Source organism: Myxine glutinosa, chromosome 12 (genome assembly GCF_964187855.1).
Source record: "Myxine glutinosa chromosome 12, kmMyxGlut1.1, whole genome shotgun sequence".
NCBI classification, from domain to species: Eukaryota; Metazoa; Chordata; class Myxini; order Myxiniformes; family Myxinidae; genus Myxine; species Myxine glutinosa.
Genome location: NC_136272.1, coordinates 37280136 through 37296881, shown reverse-complemented (window position 1 = coordinate 37296881; position 16746 = coordinate 37280136). Strand labels below are relative to the sequence as shown.

At 44.4% G+C, this 16746-nt stretch overlaps 1 protein-coding gene across 1 annotated transcript in view; it reads left to right on the top strand.

Annotated features, from left to right (window-relative positions):
• Positions 1 to 16746, top strand: part of LOC137414886 (gamma-aminobutyric acid receptor subunit alpha-6) — a 229103-nt gene that overhangs the window by 92759 nt on the left and 119598 nt on the right. Inside the window, exon 7 of the mRNA XM_078766254.1 lies at positions 14643 to 14786. Within this exon, the coding sequence (XP_078622380.1) occupies positions 14643 to 14786 (144 nt within the window). The remainder of the gene's footprint in view (positions 1 to 14642; positions 14787 to 16746) is intronic.

The following is a 16746-nucleotide window of genomic DNA, read 5'->3' as shown; positions in this document are numbered from 1 at the left end:
CATCCACAGTCACTGTTCGCCCCAGATACTCAAACCTATTCTCTTGTCTGATCTCCTTCCCTTCTAACCTGATATTCATTTATTTCCTCTGCTGTCCAACCCACATCACCTCCATCTTCTCCATACTCATCCACAGCTCATACTTCCCAAATGCCTCCTTCCAATCCCCCAGTACTTCCTGCATCTCCTGCCTCCTCTCCACCACAACAGCCAGATTGTCCACATACAACATCCTCACCATACTACTACTTATGTTCATCTTCCTACTTACCAGCTCCACCACCATAATAAGCATGAGTGTGTTAAGATCACTTCTCTGCCATCAGTGTTTTCAAAGACCTAAATGTCCTCCATGAACACCATCACTTACAGATTACTTTACAAGATCTACACCATTCTAAAGTTGGCACTTGTTTTTATCATGACCATCAACACTTGAAAATTCGTACCTGAAAGAATTGTCGAAGTAACATCACCTCAAGGGGGCAGCACTTTAAGAAGAAAAGTCAATCAATATTATTTTTCATTTCTGCATTACAAATTAAACCTTCCTGCATTAAGATGCTGGCACCACCACCATATTCAGAAATGCATTGATGAAGGGTGAAGAAAGAAGAAGACAATTAGAATTCAAAGCGGGGTTTGTATATGGAAGCGAGAGGATGGAGGGAGATAAGCTGAGAGGCAAATGAAGAGATAAATGGGATTGTACGAGCCGAAATTTTATGAGAATTAAATATGAGGTGTATGGCTAAAATATGAGGTGCCCATAAGCCTTATAACGAACAACCACAGATCAGAAATGAGATTCAATATTCATGATGCCAAATAAATATTGCATGTAAAATGATTTTAAAATAATAATTTGGTTCTTCCACGATGACTAGCATTTGATCTCTTAAATAAACGTGATGGAATCTCTTTACCTCCACCACTGGAAGGTGGATGGAGGTTATGTTTTCACCCCTGTCTGTCTTTGTCTGTCGGTCTGTGAAAAGGATATGTGAAAAGGTGTGGACAGATTCGGAGGAGATTTGGTGGAGAGGTTGAATCTGGAAGATTCTAATCTGGATCTGGATCAGAGAAGTTTTAAAAAGTGATTCTTCACCATTGAGGGATATAGTGGGGTGCCTGGACAGTCAGTCATTTCAAGTTGATGCAAAAGTTTACTTTTTGGTATCACCTTGAAGGTTGGGATCTGAATAACAATTTTGGTCTGAGTGGACAACGATCAGCCCCCATTGGGGCACTTGGGGGCATGGGGGTGCCTGACCCCACCGTGAGAGGAATGTGACAAGTTCAAACTGTTCTAACTTTTGAACGAATGATCCAATCTGAACATATTTGATATCAGCAGCTTTGTGATGAAGAGTAACAACCTCATTGCTAAGTATTTTGCCTCTAGAGGCCACCGTGCTGACGGTATCAGGGTCCATTAAAAAACATGTTATTTTATGACTATTTTCATATCAATCAGCCTGGCTTTTTAATTTGGGTCACAGATCCATGACCTGGCCAAGAACCTATACAAATGGACTCCTGGGTGCAAGAATAAGGCACCAGTGGACCCATCCTGCCTCCGTCATACACGTTTGTACCATCTGTAGGCTGAAATCTTCTCACCCAACCTCTGGTAAAAGATGTGCAGCCACTGTCCATGAGTTCATTCCATAAGGAGGAACATCATGAACAGGCATGGATGACTGTGGTACATGCCAACCGGCACGTGGAATTGGAGACAGAGAAAGTCACTCCGATCATGTGGTCTTCAGACCATGCTTGTCGATCAGATACTGTTGGACCATCAGAGAAATGCATTGAAGCCCTCCTACCACTATTCCATGAGAATGCAGCTACACCAGGAATGATTTGATATGGAATGGACCTAGTGAAAAAACAACTGAGTACCTCAACCCACAACAACCTCCAGTATTGGTAGTGGACCAACCACTTTACGACATCGCGAAGAAAATGCAATGGACCTTCCCTGAAATCTTTGGAGAAGACAAGTTTCTGGTGATGCTGGGAGGGCTCCATTTCGAAATGGCTTTGTGGGCCACGATAGGAGATCTCGTGCATGAGTCTGGATGGCCAGAAGCCCTGACAGAAGCCAGAATTACTAAGACAGAGGCAGCAGCCAAATCATTTTGGAAAGCATCCGATCCAATAAGAACACGATATGCTCACCAAGTTACCGTTGTGGTGCTCGACAGCCTTCTGAAACGAGCCTATGAGGACTGTGGAATCGAGATGACCTTTGAGGATTGGGTCTCAGTGGCTTACAGGGGGAAACCAACAGTGCAATTCTGGCTACTCATTCACAAGTACCAACAATTCATATTCATGTTCATACGGTCACATCGGGAGCGCAAGTTCAAACTCATGGTCGCTACTCTCTGAAAGCTTGTACCCCTATTCTTTGCCACAGATCACCAGAATTATGTTCGGTGGGTTCCTGTCCTTATCAGAGACCTAGAAGCTCTTCCGGCTATCATCCAGGAGGAGTTTGAAGCGGGGCATTGGACGATAACTAGAAGCAATCGTCGGTTCTCATCCATACCAATTGATCACGCCATGAGCAGGTCAACAAAAGAGTAAAAGGAGTTGGTGGCGTGATTGGTCTCCCTGCCATGTTAGAACGCTGGATTGTGACTGGTCCAGAGATTAGCCGCGTTGTTGAACAATTTACTGACGCAAATGACGATGCTGATGATGATGAAGAGATCAAGAGGAAAGAGGTGCATCTCAGCACCGTTTTCGGTGCCACGTCGCAGACCTGTTGGATGTCCTGCTAAGCACAGGGAATCCCTTTGAAAAGAACAGTGTGGATCTGGTCACGTTAGACAACAAAGAGTGTATCACCGAGTCCGCTGCCACCTCTAGTCTAGTAGGAAGACTAGGTCCCCCTGCACCCCCCGGAGATATACTTCTAATCAGTGTTTCTAGATTGGAAAAAATGTGTAGAAAATGACTAGCTATGGCCCCAAGCTGAAAAAATGTCCCACATACCATTTTTATGCAAATTACTGCTGCAAATTTTATGCAAAATTATGCAAATTTTATGCAAATTTTTGATGAGGAGTAGAGTTGAGGGGTCTTTGAGGGCTTCATCGAGGTGCTCTCGGTTGCAAGACTGGGTCATTCTGAGAAGCACAGCAGGGTCAGAGATCATGATGTTCTCCTCCTCAGTGAATCTCTCCATCAACAGCCTCTCCATTGCCTCACACACTGTTTTGAGGCAAAAGAGGGACTTTGCGTAGGCCTTTCCACTGAGAACACCTTTGAGAGATCCACTTGTTACTAGTTGTGCCTCAAAGAGAATCTCTGCATATCCAGAACCACGCATCTTGTGTCCAGTGAGCATCCCGATGTAGTTCATGGATGTGTGGAAGGGTCCAATCGTTACTACATGACTAGCAAATTCATTTGGCCAGCGCCAGATGATGGGAAGGGCTTTCATGCAGACACCCAGATCAAATGTATTCAGGACCCATCTCTGACCCACCTCAGCAGTTGCTGCCTCGGAACGCTTCAGTAGCTCACGAACAACTGCGTTGTCTGTGATCGGTCTGTGCCTGGTGCCTGCATGGCATGGCAATGGCCTGCAGCCTGTGCCTGGGCTAGGGGGTTTCACCTCTGCAACTGGTTCTCCCCCACCCAGCAAATCAACAGTCGACTACTGCACGCCTATCCACCAACCGATCACAGACAACGCAGTTGTTCGTGAGCTACTGAAGCGTTCCGAGGCAGCAACTGCTGAGGTGGGTCAGAGATGGGTCCTGAATACATTTGATCTGGGTGTCTGCATGAAAGCCCTTCCCATCATCTGGCGCTGGCCAAATGAATTTGCTAGTCATGTAGTAACGATTGGACCCTTCCACACATCCATGAACTACATCGGGATGCTCACTGGACACAAGATGCGTGGTTCTGGATATGCAGAGATTCTCTTTGAGGCACAACTAGTAACAAGTGGATCTCTCAAAGGTGTTCTCAGTGGAAAGGCCTACGCAAAGTCCCTCTTTTGCCTCAAAACAGTGTGTGAGGCAATGGAGAGGCTGTTGATGGAGAGATTCACTGAGGAGGAGAACATCATGATCTCTGACCCTGCTGTGCTTCTCAGAATGACCCAGTCTTGCAACCGAGAGCACCTCGATGAAGCCCTCAAAGACCCCTCAACTCTACTCCTCATCAAAAATTTGCATAAAATTTGCATAATTTTGCATAAAATTTGCAGCAGTAATTTGCATAAAAATGGTATGTGGGACATTTTTTCAGCTTGGGGCCATAGCTAGTCATTTTCTACACATTTTTTCCAATCTAGAAACACTGATTAGAAGTATATCTCCGGGGGGTGCAGGGGGACCTAGTCTTCCTACTAGACTACTCTGTCTGTATTCTAGAATCTAGGGGACAAGAGCAATATGACAATTTTAGGAAAGATGTGTTTGGCTTGAATAACGTACTTCTGACAGCGTCGATCAATAAAAACAACTTGTTCCTGTTCCATGAGCAGAAAACTCAAACGAAGACAGCACTTAAGAGGAAAATACAGCACTTCAAACAACATGCAGAGTTGTATGCATCTGTTGTGCTTGAGAGCCGAGGTGGAAAGCTGGAGGAATTTTTCCACCACAAATCTTCATCATCTCCACCTGCACTGTCTTCTGAAGGATCTCTCAACTCCTATTGTAAGTCAGATTTATTGCCATGCATTATGGAAGCCAGTGCAACTACCGACCCAACAGTAGATGAGGAGCTGGTGGCACCGGGTGTTTATGGGGTCATCGTTATCGATTGTGGAGCACTGATCCACGCTCTTCCTGGTACAACCGTCCAAGGAAAGTCATTCGATGAATATTTCACCAAGGTTTTCTGCCTAAGGAGCCAGCATGACTTGAAAAGAGCAGCAAGAGTGGATAATGTCTGGGATTAGTATCGCACAATGAGAATAAAAGGGGCCACAAGGGGAAAACGAGGAACGGGTACCCGCCAACGCATGTCTGGTCGTGCCAAAGTCCCGGGAAAATGCCATAATTTTTTTGGTAAATGCAGAAAACAAGAAGGAACTGTTCTCATTCCAGTCAACAAAACGTATGCAAGTACAGTTCCAAGATGACAAATGTGTCTATATCACTTCAGATGATCAAGTCCTCACTGCAGGGAATGGTCCTCCTATGGGACCATGCGATCGCAAGGAGGCAGAAACTTGTGTCCTGGTACATCTCCTTCATGCCCTCAAATATTCCTCACTTGCGATGGTTCATACTGGGGACACTGATGTTGTCATAATGCTTTTAAAGTAATTTCCACCACATCATTGCTGTGAACCCATCGGCAGAAATCTGGATTTCATTGAAAGCAGAAAAAGCAACCAAAATGATCTTCCTCAACACCATCGCCTCAAGCTTGGGAGTGACAACGTGTAAAGCCATGGCCCTCTTCCATGCGTTCACTGGATCAGACAGCACATCTTCTTTCAAATTCAAGGGTAAGCGATACTGCTTCAAGACGAAGGACAAAGTTCCATCCCACATGGAAGAATTTGCGATTGTCGCTAGCACCCCATTTCATATATCACCAAAGTTGAAAGAAGTGGTGATGCAATTTGTCTGAGTGGGTTCATCAAAAATGTAGTGGTCTGAGAGGGTCATTTTAACCAGTGTGGCAGCTACATTCAAATGTAAGGTGTGCACAGAGGGAGCTGCAGATGGAGGAAATGTTGAGTTGGATCTTGGAGACGGCGTGAAGCTGGAAGGTGTGAAAACATTTTTCTACCTCGGAGACATGCTGAATGGAGAAGGTGGATCAGACTCGGCAACGGTTGCTAGAGTGAGATGTGCATGGAAGAAGTTTCGGGAACTGAGTGGCGTGCTGATGAGGTGGGGAGTGTCGTTGAAGCTGAAGGGAAAGGTGTATGCTGCATGTGTGAGAAGTGTTATGATTTATGGGAGCGAGACATGGGTAATGAACGTAGAGCAGCAACGAAGGTTGGAAAGGGTGGAAATGCGAATGATTCGATGGATGTGCGGAGTACCGTTGAGAGAGAGGAAGACAAATAATGAATTGCGAAAAATGATGGGAATAGAGCCTGTGATTGATGATGTGAAGAGGAACAGGTTGAGATGGTTTGGTCATGTGTTGAGGAAGGATGAAAGTGACTGGTTGAGAAGAGTGATGGAAATGAATGTAGAAGGAAGTAGAGGATGGGGAAGACCGAGAAAGACTTGGCTAAAGATGGTGGAAGAAGAAATGCGGGCAAGGGGGTTAACAAGGAGAGATGCAGAAAATAGGGCAAGATGGAGAAGATTGTCATGGGGACCGCAAGGCTAACCCCCGCTCTAGCATGGAAAATGGCCTTAAAATGCATGTTGTTGTTGTTGTTGTTGTTGCTGTATGTGGCTTGGGTATGGTCAACCTTATTGAAGCCACACTCATGAATGGCAGTCCATGCAATGCACTTCTAATGCACAGGTAGTGATAAGACAAACCCAGCTTAAAGAAGGGAGGTTAGTGCATTGTCCAAGATGGAGCCTCGATGCACCTAGAGTCTACCCACCCCGACACCGAATGGGATCTCATTTTGTGCATTTCCTAAGTGGAGAAGTTGCTATTGGGACAAATTTTTTAAAAGTAAAAAACTGAAATATCACATTGACATAAGTATTCAAACCCTTAACTCAGTACTTAGTTGAAGTACCTTTGGCAGCGATTACAGCCTCGAGTCTTCTTGGGTATGACGCGACAAGCCTTGCACGCCTGGATTTGGGGATTTTCTGCCATTCTTCTCTGCAGATCCTCTCAAGCTATGTCAGGTTGGATGGGGACCGTCGGTGGACAGCCATTTTCAGGTCTCTCCAGAGATGTTCGATTGGGTTCAAGGCAGGGCCCTGGCTGGGCCACTCAAGGACCTTCACAGAGTTGTCCCTAAGCCACATTTGCGTTGTCTTGGCTGTGTGCTTAGGGTCATTGTCCTGTTGGAAGGTGAACCTTCGGCCCAGTCTGAGGTCCTGGGCGCTCTGTTTCAGGTTTTCATTACGGATATCTCTGTACTTTGCTCCGTTCATTGTTCCCTCAACCCTGACCAGTCGCTGCTGCTGAAAAACACCCCCACAGCATGATGCTGCCACCACCATGCTTCACCGTTTGGATGGTATTGGGCAGGTGATGAGCGGTGCCTGGTTTCCTCCAGACATGATGCTTAGAATTGAGGCCAAACAGTTCAATCTTGGTTTCATCAGACCACAGAATCTTGTTTCTCACAGTCTGAGAGTCCTTTAGGTGCTTTTTTGCAAACTCCAAGCGGGCTTTCATGTGTCTTTCACTGAGGAGAGGTTTCCGTCTGGCAACTCTGCCATAAAGCCCAGATCGGTGGGGTGTTGCAGTGATGGTTGTCCTTCTGGAAGTTTCTCCCATCTCCACACAGGATCTCTGGAGCTCAGCCAGAGTGACCATCGGATTCTTGGTCACCTCTCTTACCAAGGCCCTTCTCCCCCGATTGCTCAGTTTGGCCGGGCGGCCAGCTCTAGGAAGAGACCTGGTTGTTCCAAACTTCTTGCATTTAATAATTATGGAGGCCACTGTGCTCTTGGGAACCTTCAATGCAGCAGAATTTTTTTTGAAGGCTTCCCCAGATCTGTGCCTCGACACAATCCTGTCTCTGAGCTCTGCAGGCAGTTCCTTCGACCTCATGGCTTGGTTTTTGCTCTGATATGCATTGTCAGCTGTGGGACCTTATATAGACAGGTGTGTGCCTTTCCAAATCATGTCCAATCAATTGAATTTACCACAGGTGGACTCCAATCAAGGTGTAGAAACATCTCAAAGATGATCAAGAGAAATGAGAGGCACCTGAGCTAAATTTCAAGTGTCATGGAAAAGGGTCTGAATACTTATGTAAATGTGATATTTCAGTTTTTTCTTTTTAATAAATTTGCAAAACTTTCTAAAATCCTGTTTTCTCTTTGTCATTATGCGGTATTGAGTGTAGATTGATGAGGGAAAAAATGAATTTATACGATTTCAGCATAAGGCTGCAACATAACAAAATGTGAAAAAAGTGAAGGGGTCTGAAGACTTTCTGAATGCACTGTACCTCCACTCACACAGTCAGTGTATAGCTTTCAACATAAGCCTCTTATCTCCTCTCTCAGTTGTGGTTGGAGTACCCCACATCAGTGTTTTACTACAAGTCCACCTCGTATACATTCATAATCTCTCTGTGCTCCCGTCTAGAAAATCATGTTTCCCTATTCAAAATTGACTCCATATTATTGATATAATAAAACCCAAAAACATGGTAGGTAGATGTTTGTTTGTCATCAACCGCGATGTGAACCATATAGCGCCACTTGGTTCTGGTGGGAGAGGATAATACGAGTGCAATTCAGCTGTGGAGATGACTACGTGGTAGCATATGCTGATGCAATGCCCTCTGCTGGTTAGGGCAGGAATTTGGAATTTAGCCATGATACCGGCGATAGCTTGTCTATTCTTCGCAAAGGACACCATAGGATCTTTAATGTCCACCAACGAATGCTGGAAGAACGTCTAAAGTCCATCAGAGGGACAGCACACGCATTGATGAATCACCCTACCTGTCAAACACAAGGATGACAGTTTATAGCTTGGTCGGCATTCAAACCCATGCTAGACAGCTTAGAGGCGAGTGTGCGTATTTTTCGGCCATCCTGTCAGCCAAATTTTGCACTGTACAGGTGGAACTACCAGAGTAAAGTGTTTTACTGAAACTACCAGAGGGAGAGGGTATCCATCTCCAATAGGAAGCGGGTGCTTCATAGGAGTCCGGGGATTCCCTGCCTCATTAATTTCCTCGGATTCATAAACTGGATCGTCTTTAAGCCTATAAGGCCCTTGCCTATATAACTAAAGAATACCTTATGAACTAGTCTTTCACAAATGTGTCTCCTGAATGCTGTGGAATCCAAAGATCTCAACACCAGAGGCATCTCTCACAAAGAAACAAATGTACAGTACTTGCTTCTCTCCCATCATGCCAAAAGAATGCTGTGCTTCCAGTAACATGCTCCTCAATGAATGGGGAAGGTAGGGATTTTTAGGGCATATATATGAATGGGGTATGACATAGCCTGTGAGGACAATGCTGTCTGGAACAGTGTTTGTCTGTCCGTCCAATGTATTGTTACGGTTTTCGCCGCCCTTCCTGCCCTTACCAAGGGGAGATTAAGCCCCTTGTTCTTTCTGGGCCGGCGCAACCGAGAGACTTGAAGCGCCCCTCCCGGGCAAACGCAAGGTAGGGTTTCGGGACAATTCTCGCACGTACCTAAATACCTGCGCCGCCGCAGAAGTGGGGAATCAAGCCTCGCACGAGCCACGTGTAATTTGAGTACACCGAGCGGATTGCGTACCACGTGTGCCATGCAGTTTTCTAGTATTGGAACCCGATTTGAGTGGTTCTATTCGTACCACGCTTAGTCAATGATGGAAAAGACGAGACGGTCGAATAAAGGAAGAACACAGGTTTAATTACTATTATGTACAAGTCGGTAGAAGCACAGAGACACAGAGCAGTCTTAATCAGTCTTATGAAAATCCCAGACATGGGCCCAATCACACTCACAAAGGGGAAATGAAGGTAGGATGATGTTCCTCGCTGGACGGTCGTCCAGGAACGGCTTCGCCCGGTGTGGCTCTCCACGGTCACAGCACGTCCCGCGATGAAGGCAAGCAGGCGGTGGAAGGGATCCTTGCAGCGCGTCTCTCGAACAAAGGGCAGAGCAGGCAGGTGGGAGGGAAATGTACGCGTTTCTCGCACGGCTGGCGGTTTTCCACAGCGCGTTTAGTTGCCGGCGCGCTATCACTCGCGTAACCCAATAGAGGCTCGGCCTCAAGCTCAACCGGGCGCTTAATTCGTAAGCGCTTATAGCTTAGTTCATGCGCGTCTTCTCTCAGAACTCGTAACTTGCTCACAAGCGCCTCTGCCCATAACTACTCAAGCTCAACACCCAGCGCATGCCCTTCTCACAACTTGTAACTCATCAAGCTCATCACCCATCTCATAACTTGTAACTCATCAAGCTCATCACCCATCTCATAACTTGTAACTCATTAAGCTCATCACCCATCTCATAACTGAGGTTGGGGGCTTCGCGCAACGGGTTATATTGCCAACCCCCTTAGCCCTCTCGAATGTTCCAACCAGGCTCTGTGACGCAGTGCCGCAGCCACTCCCTTCAAGCCCTGGTTGGCAGCTCACGCCCACCGTCAGCTTCTCCTCCGCCCTCCTTCGGTCTTGCCTCGATTTGCGAGGCCTGCCTCGTGTTAATTTGCGCCAAAAAGCCAAAGGCGGCATAAGGAGGCGTAAGGCAGCATAAGGAGACGTAAGGCGGCATAAGGCAATAGAGACGGCATAAGGCAATGAAGGACCTACTCTCATTATTCTACTCAACGCAAAAATAACACAGGAAAAGGACTATTCTTACACATACTAAGAAATAACTGAACTATCGCGAGGCTACGTGTTGTTGTGTGACTAACTATGAGGGGAAATTTAACCTTTATTGTACAAACTCAAAACCGCAACAGTTTGTATGTATTTCCAATTGCTCCAATTTCCACTAAATTTCCACCATCGGAGCACCTGCCTCCTCCTATATAATTTTTTTAATGATAATTATGACATTATATGTCATGTGGTACGGGCGCCATCTTGAAAAACCAAAAAACTTTGCACCTCTATAATCTCTCCAAATTTCTCCAAAGATGCACACATGCACATGTGATGACCGACATTTTATTTTCGCCAGAAATAATCATTTCAGGGAATATTTTCGCCGACTTTTCTACAAAGTGGGTGACTTTTAAATTGTATTTCACTTTGAATGGGTTCCCCGGAGATTGTTAGATGAAATATATTCAATATTTAGTACCAGCAATCAAGATAGGGATTCACAGCAACGTTCACCTGAAGCAGCTGTAATCAACGCGGACAGACCATTGACGGTGCTTGCACTCTGTGTGGAGACCTTATAGACGGTATAGATGGTATAGACGGTATAGACGGTATTCCTTGTGCATCGAACTGTGGTGTATTTTTTTTTTTTAAATACATTTTGTAAGTACGCTGTGGGAATTAAATCCGTGGAGAATACTGCCCACAAATCAGACAGTTTATTGAATGTTCCATTTGTAATTCGACATAATCTTGACTTTTTCCTGTAATTTATTACATTCTGTTTTTTCCGTGTCAGATTCAGTTTCTTAAAGAGTCACCGATTCCGGAAGCGAATGAAATCACTGTGGTATATAAAAAACAACAATGCCAGGGTCAAATTTCTGTGTTGCAGGAATTTTTGGGGTAGTTTAGGTTACCGGAAACACAGCATTTTTTTATGCCTCACAGACAGGTTGGTAGGTAGTCTCTCTGTTTGTTTTCTACCACCGCTCTTTAGATTTTGCTCCTTCTGTTCTCCTTCGGTCCCTCTAGATTCCACACATTCTTCCAGCAACCCTTTCCATGTGAAACTCCTATAATTTTGGCACACCTCTCATCTATACTGCTTTTTCCTTTTTTATCTCAGTGTGGAATGTCCTTCCTCACTCAGTCTATGCAATTCCATACTTCCATCCAAGGGATACGGTTAGCAGTACCGTAAAGTGTGGTGAAATTGAACACTTTTAGAAGTTGTCAAAAATAATTTTGAAGAATTTAAACAAAATAAATGTGTGGTATTACTGGCTTTAAATCCCCTCCAGGGTGTGTCCTTTCCAACACCCCAACTTGATGATCATCAGATTAGGGGTTGATGGTTATTTTTATGATATTCAGGCGTTCAAAGTCACTTCGTGCTTGGGGTGTGTTTGAACACCTACCAAGTGATGATATTCAAAGTCTTACCCTAATTGGTGCCCCCCTGCGCATTTGAACTATTTAGGAGTTTAAAAAAAAAAGCTACAATACATTTCTGCGGGAAAAAAAATCATCCGAATGAACCTTGTAACAAGTGTTTAAAGTCACCTGACTTTACGGTACATCACAACCTCGGGCCATACTCCATCCCTATCCATTATATTTTCTATCCTCGTTAACCCTCCCCTACCTGTTCCCATCTATTTTTGAGTTGCTATGTTTCCTTTCCTCATTTGTCTCCATATGTTTGTTCATGCCTTTGTTGATTCCTACTGCCCCACTCTTAGTGTGTTGCCTTGCCGTCTACCTCCTGCCACCTCACTCTTCCATGATCCTTGTATACAAAAATACAATTTGGATTCAGGATCCTAGTGCTGACGCCACATTTCAACAGCAGTTATCAGATGAGCGATAAAATCAGCTGGATTTGTGTTAAACAGTTTGAGAAGATTGTTACATGATGCCAGCCATTGCTTCCTACTGTGAACGCTGAGATTTCTGCACAGCTATCTTGCTGAGACCATTCACATGCAAAAGTGTTTGTGGATTATCAAGAAAGCGCTGCCTTCATAAATTCCAAGTTTTATGGATATTTTGGCGAACTAATTGCAGCAATCCTCAATCATTTATGCCTCAGCCAGAGCAGTTTGTGGGTCAGTTGCATCTGCCAGCATTCCTGACCAAGGGTCATTGTCAACAGATAGAGGTGCCCATTCGGTATACATGGATTTATTTTATCACAAATGTGGCCTGACATTAGTGGCATTAAGTGGCCTGACTTACTTTACAGCTCTAGGATGTCAATAACTACCCTAGTCTTATAACTATTTGAATGCCTCTCATCAGTAATGTGCTTTGGTAACTACCAAATGACCAACCTGCAAAGTGATGTACTCACACAGTGATCTTGTGAAATCAAGTCAACAGTCTAGACGTAGAATCTTATAACTCTATGTAAATGGCAAAACATTTTTTTTTTTTTTTTTTTTGTATAGAGTCGAGGCTCGTGAAAGAGCTAACATTTATCAAACAAACAAATCAAACAAGCAAACAAAGTATATAAAAAGGGGAGCGGTCGACAAGATGGGGAGAGAAGGGGAGGAAGCACACAAACACAACATTTGAGGGCAGGGACATCGGGAGATGTGTGGGAGGCAGAGGGCCTGGGGGGAGGCAGGATAGGTATAGACAATTGAAGTTGAAAAAAAAAATTCCAAAAAAAATTCCAAAAAATAAAAATAAAAAATTGGAAAAAAATTCAAAAACAATACCCTTAGGACATACCGACGGGAGAGATATGTGCATACCAGAAGTTTGGTACGATTTCACAAAAGTTTGAGAAAGTAGTTCAGTGACAACACAAGACAAGACAGGACAACACAACACAACACAGGACAGACACTGCACAGATATATAAAAAAAGGGAGGAAGGTGAGGGGGAGGGGGAGTTCACAAAGGGAATGTCATGGTTGCTTTGTGACCACACACACGAATATATAAATACACATGCATATCTCTATATGCAGGCACTTCCCTTATTTATGTCACATATGCATTCCTGTAAAATATCGTTTAAAATGAAATAATGTAAATCAAACTTCATAATCCCATTGACTTTGTGCCATTAATGCCATAATGTATTAATGGGGGAATGCGTTGCTGACAGAGAACAAATTCAGTGAAAATTGTTCAAAGAGTAAATGAATGAAAATATTTTTACAATCAACTATAGTAGGTTCTCCTACAACATCATGTCTGACAACGTTGTTTTATTATAACGTCGCTATGCAAAAGGGGATCACTTTCTTCCAATGTTGTGGCATTTCTATATCATGTCGCCGGTTCCCAGCGGTTGGTACCATGTGCAGTACTAGAGCAGACCCACGCTGTTTTTTTTAATTTTATCTCTGCCATCGAGGGTGGATGGAGGTTATGTTTTCATCCCGATCTGTTTGACTGTCTGTATGTCTGTGTGCAGGATATCTCAAAAAGTTATGAACGGAATCGGTTGAAACTTGGTGGACCGGTTGGGTGTGCGACACGGACGAACTAATTCGATGTTAGTGAAGATCGAGATCCAGATACAAGGATTTTCAAATTTTTAAGTGATTCTTCACCATTGAGAGATGGGGCCAAAAACGATATATAGCACGATATTTCAAACGGTTGTGGACGGATTATGACAAAACTCAGTGGATGAGTTGGGTAGGTGATGAGAATAAGCCGATTAGATATTGATTAGTTCAGTCCGAATCCAGATCCGGCCTATCAGTGGGATACAAAACTTGAACTGTTCAGCCTGGCAGAGGTATGCACACTACCGAGTGCTGCTCTACTTGAATATGGAACGGGATGAAAGAATGTCTTCCATATTGAACTGAAAGAGACAACATCAATGATGGTTGTTTTTGACGTTCACCTGAAATATAAGCAAGCTATGACAGCCAATGCATGGCCATGTATGACGGTCATGTCAAGCTAAACGCATGAATTCGATTTAATATGATGTATATATGGCACGTTCTTCTGCCAGGATGTTTTGTCTTTATTTACCTTTTCATGGGTTTTGTTGCATCTATGAAGCTCAGCTACAAGCTTGTTCCTTTAAAGGGAAACCGGGTAAAGCGGAGCAGATGATGAAGGATGCTTCATTTGATTACTCTGTAAACATTATTATGTTATTCCTCAATATTATTTATTATTATGAGCATTATCATATTTCTTCAGGTCTGCTTTGTTTTCTGTCTTTCAGATGCCTACCCAATCTCGGAGATATTGTACACCTGGAAAAAGGGAAACAACACATCTGTGGACATTCCTCAAAATTCTTCAAGCTTGCTCCAGTATGATCTGGTGGGCCACAATGCTGACTTCGAAATTATTCGCTCGAGTGTGGGTGAGTCCTTCAAGTTGATAGATAGTACTCATTTATGTTGAAAATCTCACATTCATCGTGTGCTATTCCGTCCTTCTTTTGGATGGGGCATTACAAGTGTTACGTGCTCCTCCCCGACCATCTGGTCTTGGTATACCTCCGAACCCCGGGAGTACCATGGCAGAAAAATATATATTATTCCGTGTCAAAATCAATAAGGAAACCACACCCATGGTTATAAACAAACCAATAATATATTAAAAATCACACAGGAATAACATCACCAATAACGATAGCAAATCCAGGCAATCAAAATCTTAAGATGGTACCATCTTATCTAGTACTTATCTCAAACTCACGGCACTCCCCAATGTCTCTATAACTCTCCAAGGCGAAGTTGATTCGCTCCAGCGATCGTGGGAACAATGTCCGATCAAGATCAATCGAGGCGTAGGCGGTCAAAGCGGCACAGAAGTCACGTGGTCCAACACCCAGCAAACTTGCGGTAGAATGGAAAATCCCCAAAGATGCGCGCCGACATACACGTTCGCCGTTCAATCAGCGAACCGCCGTGTAACCTTCAAATGCCGCTTTCGCTCACACGCATGCCCGGCAGACGGCCGGAGGATGAGAAAAGTTGCCACGTACCAAAACCTTCTTCGGTGGACACAGCGTGCGGGGCAGAATGGCGGACGGCTCTCACTCGAGCCGGAGCCTCTAGGCAAGGATTCTCCGGAACCTCAATGCCGATACCTGACTATGCAGGTTCCTCAATATTCCGGCGATAACACCTATCGCACGATATTCCTTTCAAGGACTCAAAGTTCACTCGTGATGTATGCTCGACCACGCTAGGTACGGAGCTTCGCCACACGTCTTCCCCGACCTTTGCCTCACGACCTCTTCTTACTTGCTCGACCTCTTCCGTTGCACGATCCGATTTCCTGTTTCATTTTTACCATGAGCGCCTTTAACCTTTTAATCACAATAACCATTTCCTTTAAACAACAATAATCGCCGTTTCCTTCCAACCCCGATAAGAATAATAATACCTAACCAGAAATATTTCACGTGGATGAAAACCACCACCACGGAAGGGCCGAATCCGTAACACAAGGAAGTATAACAAACAAATGTAGATCGTTTCCCAATGTTATGCTTTCTCATCGGCTTAACTTTCTTCTTATTATTAATTCATATGCACTACATGGCTCATCATTTGCTGGGGGTGCAGCTTGCCACTGATGCAGTGGCCCCTGTAGATTAGCGCAGGAAATTGGACTGCGATACCCCGCGTACTCTTCGTGTATTGGCGATACCTCGCGTACTCTTCGTGTATTGGCGATACCTCGCGTACTCTTCGCAAAGGGCACCATGGGATAGTTGACATCTAACAACTAATGCTGACAGACAGGACACCCGGTTTAATGTCACACCAGGATGACAGTTTATAGCTGGGTAGATATTCAAACTCAGGCAGCTTAGAGGGGAGTGTGCATACCTCCAGAGTCAAGACTACCCTGCAAGTCAATCAACTTCATTTACCAGTCACTAGTAGTTGATGAAACTTACAAGTGAGTAAATTACAATAATCATAAATCATCAGTAGTTTGCCAATTTTACGATGTGAAAATCTTTCACTCTATCTGTATTTAGTGCAGCTATGAGGTCCTGCCACTCATCCGAGGCCGCGTGATCCAATGAGGATCCAGCCTATAGGTCAGTATCTCATGTGTTAGGACTCACAGCTGTCTTACCTTCCTCCAGAAGGTGTCATAGCAATATTCTGTGGCAAAAACTTGTCCATGAAAATTTATGATGCCGTCGTCAGCCTTTCTATCATGAGCCTGCAGTGTCAGTGCCAGGTTACGTCACAATTATGGCACACCTTATGTTGTAATGCTGGCCAGGCTACATCAGTTGAACATGCTTTGGCCATGCAGTGCCTTAACCATTTGACCGTAATGCAGTGATTTATCGA